The 1,707-nt window shown below is 42.2% G+C and overlaps 1 protein-coding gene across 1 annotated transcript; it reads left to right on the top strand.

Annotated features, from left to right (window-relative positions):
- Window positions 1-224: 224 nt before the first annotated feature.
- Window positions 225-842, top strand: LOC148871780 (uncharacterized). Its single transcript, XM_088970070.1, has one exon. It carries the CDS (start codon window positions 225-227, stop codon window positions 840-842), a length of 618 nt encoding a protein of 205 aa, XP_088826196.1.
- The last annotated feature ends 865 nt before the right edge of the window (window positions 843-1,707 follow it).

The raw sequence follows: 1,707 nt of genomic DNA, 5'->3' as shown, positions 1-1,707 counted from the left end.
GCTTTACAAGTTGTTGAACGCCGGCTTGGCTGACCACCGACCCTAGTACAAAAAATGAGCCTCGACTGTTCATGAAGTCAGAGCACCATCCACCCTTCTTTCTGTATAACCAAGTCTCCTCCCTTCCAACCCAACTGCTGCTGCATGCTTCTCTTCTGAGTTCTGTTCTGATCGTCTCATCTCTCTCTCTCTTTGTCTGTCAGTCTCTGAGGGTGATCACCAACATGGGCAATGCAATCTCAATCACTCATTGTTGTCATCACATGGGTTCAAATTCGAAGTCAACGGTGAAGGTGGTCTTCTGGGAAGGAACCACCAGAATTCTCACCGGAAAGCGGTTAGCCGGAGAAATCATGTTTGAGTTCCCTGACAGGATAATCTGCCATGCTAATTCCTTCTACATCGGCCAACCCATACCTGCACTAGCAATCGACGATGAACTAATGACTGGCGAAACATACTTTGTTCTTCCAATTGATCGGTTTGCATGCAAGGTCTTATCAGTTTCGTCGCTGGCTGCTCTGGGTTCGAGTCCTAAACCTGCACCCATCAACTTCGGTGACCAGCCATTCGAATATGTCAAGGCTTCAAACGGGCGGGTGTTGATTAAAGTGTTGCCAGAATTCATAACCAAACTCATCTTGAGAGGAAAAGAACAGCTGGATTGTTCTAGCCCAAGCCATAGCTTTCTATGTAGCACGCCTGAGTTGCAGAAACACTACGATCAGTTGGTTGGGTCTAAAGAGCAGACATGGTCACCTAAGCTTGAGACCATTTCAGAGTTTAAGGTGAGATCTTCTCCGTGTAGGTTCTTAGGATTGGACAGGAAATCAAAAGAGTAGAAAAGATAACCAAGTGTAAAAACTTGTACAAACTATTTATAAATCCAGCATTGACCTTTCGAATCGGCTAATGTGATTTTTAATTGGATTTTGATTGATATTAACATGGTGATTGATGAATTGAATTGCTTTCTGTGGATGGATAGGAAGTAATTTTCTTATAGTGTGCCAATAATGCTATTAAACCAGTACTCAATGATCAGAATCTGAATTTCCCGATATATGTTCAAATTATTTAGGATTGTTTGCATGCACCATAGAGGATTTTGGTAGCACAATGGAATTAAAATCCATTAATACTTCGCTATTCTTGGGATTCAGTGAGGCTCTAATGGCGTCAAACTGAGGAATACTCGGGAAAATACTTCTGTCACGCGTTTCCACTTCTGCCCCGATCTACGGTTTAGGTCTTCTCAACTAACTTATGCTGATCAAGTGCACCAACGTGCCATCCCTGAGTAGTGTGCCATGAAGGCTGTTTCTCAAGCTAACGCATATATAATACCCCTCGCAGTTAAAGGCTTTCTTCCCAACAAAAGATGAGTAGTTGGCATAATTAGGCAGTTAATCGAACCGTGAGGTGATTTTCTGGATCGAATCGAATTATTTGAATTTTCAATTTAATCAAACCGTGCAACCAGTTAACCGCAGTTCGGTTTTTTGGTTTTTTTTATGCCCTCAATATTAAAAAAAAGGGAAAAAACCTTCCCTGTCGATGGTCTGAAGAGAGTGAAAGAACTGTAAACTAAGAGTGAGAGAGATGAGAGAGAGAGAGAGAGATTGAGAGAAGAGACTGAAAGAGAAGAGATTGAGAGAGATTAGCGAGTATGAGTGTCGAGTGAGTGTCGAATGAGAGAGAGAGATT

The sequence above is a fragment of the Nelumbo lutea genome, chromosome 2 (assembly GCF_056320005.1).
Source record: "Nelumbo lutea isolate HS-2025 chromosome 2, American lotus-T2T, whole genome shotgun sequence".
NCBI lineage: Eukaryota > Viridiplantae > Streptophyta > Magnoliopsida > Proteales > Nelumbonaceae > Nelumbo > Nelumbo lutea.
Note: the sequence above shows the minus strand (reverse complement) of the source record. Positions and strands in the feature narration are given on the sequence as shown.

Coding starts and splice junctions, on each gene's coding strand:
- LOC148871780 (XM_088970070.1), top strand. CDS start 225: ATGGGCAATGCAATCTCAATCACTCATTGTTGTCATCACATGGGTTCA.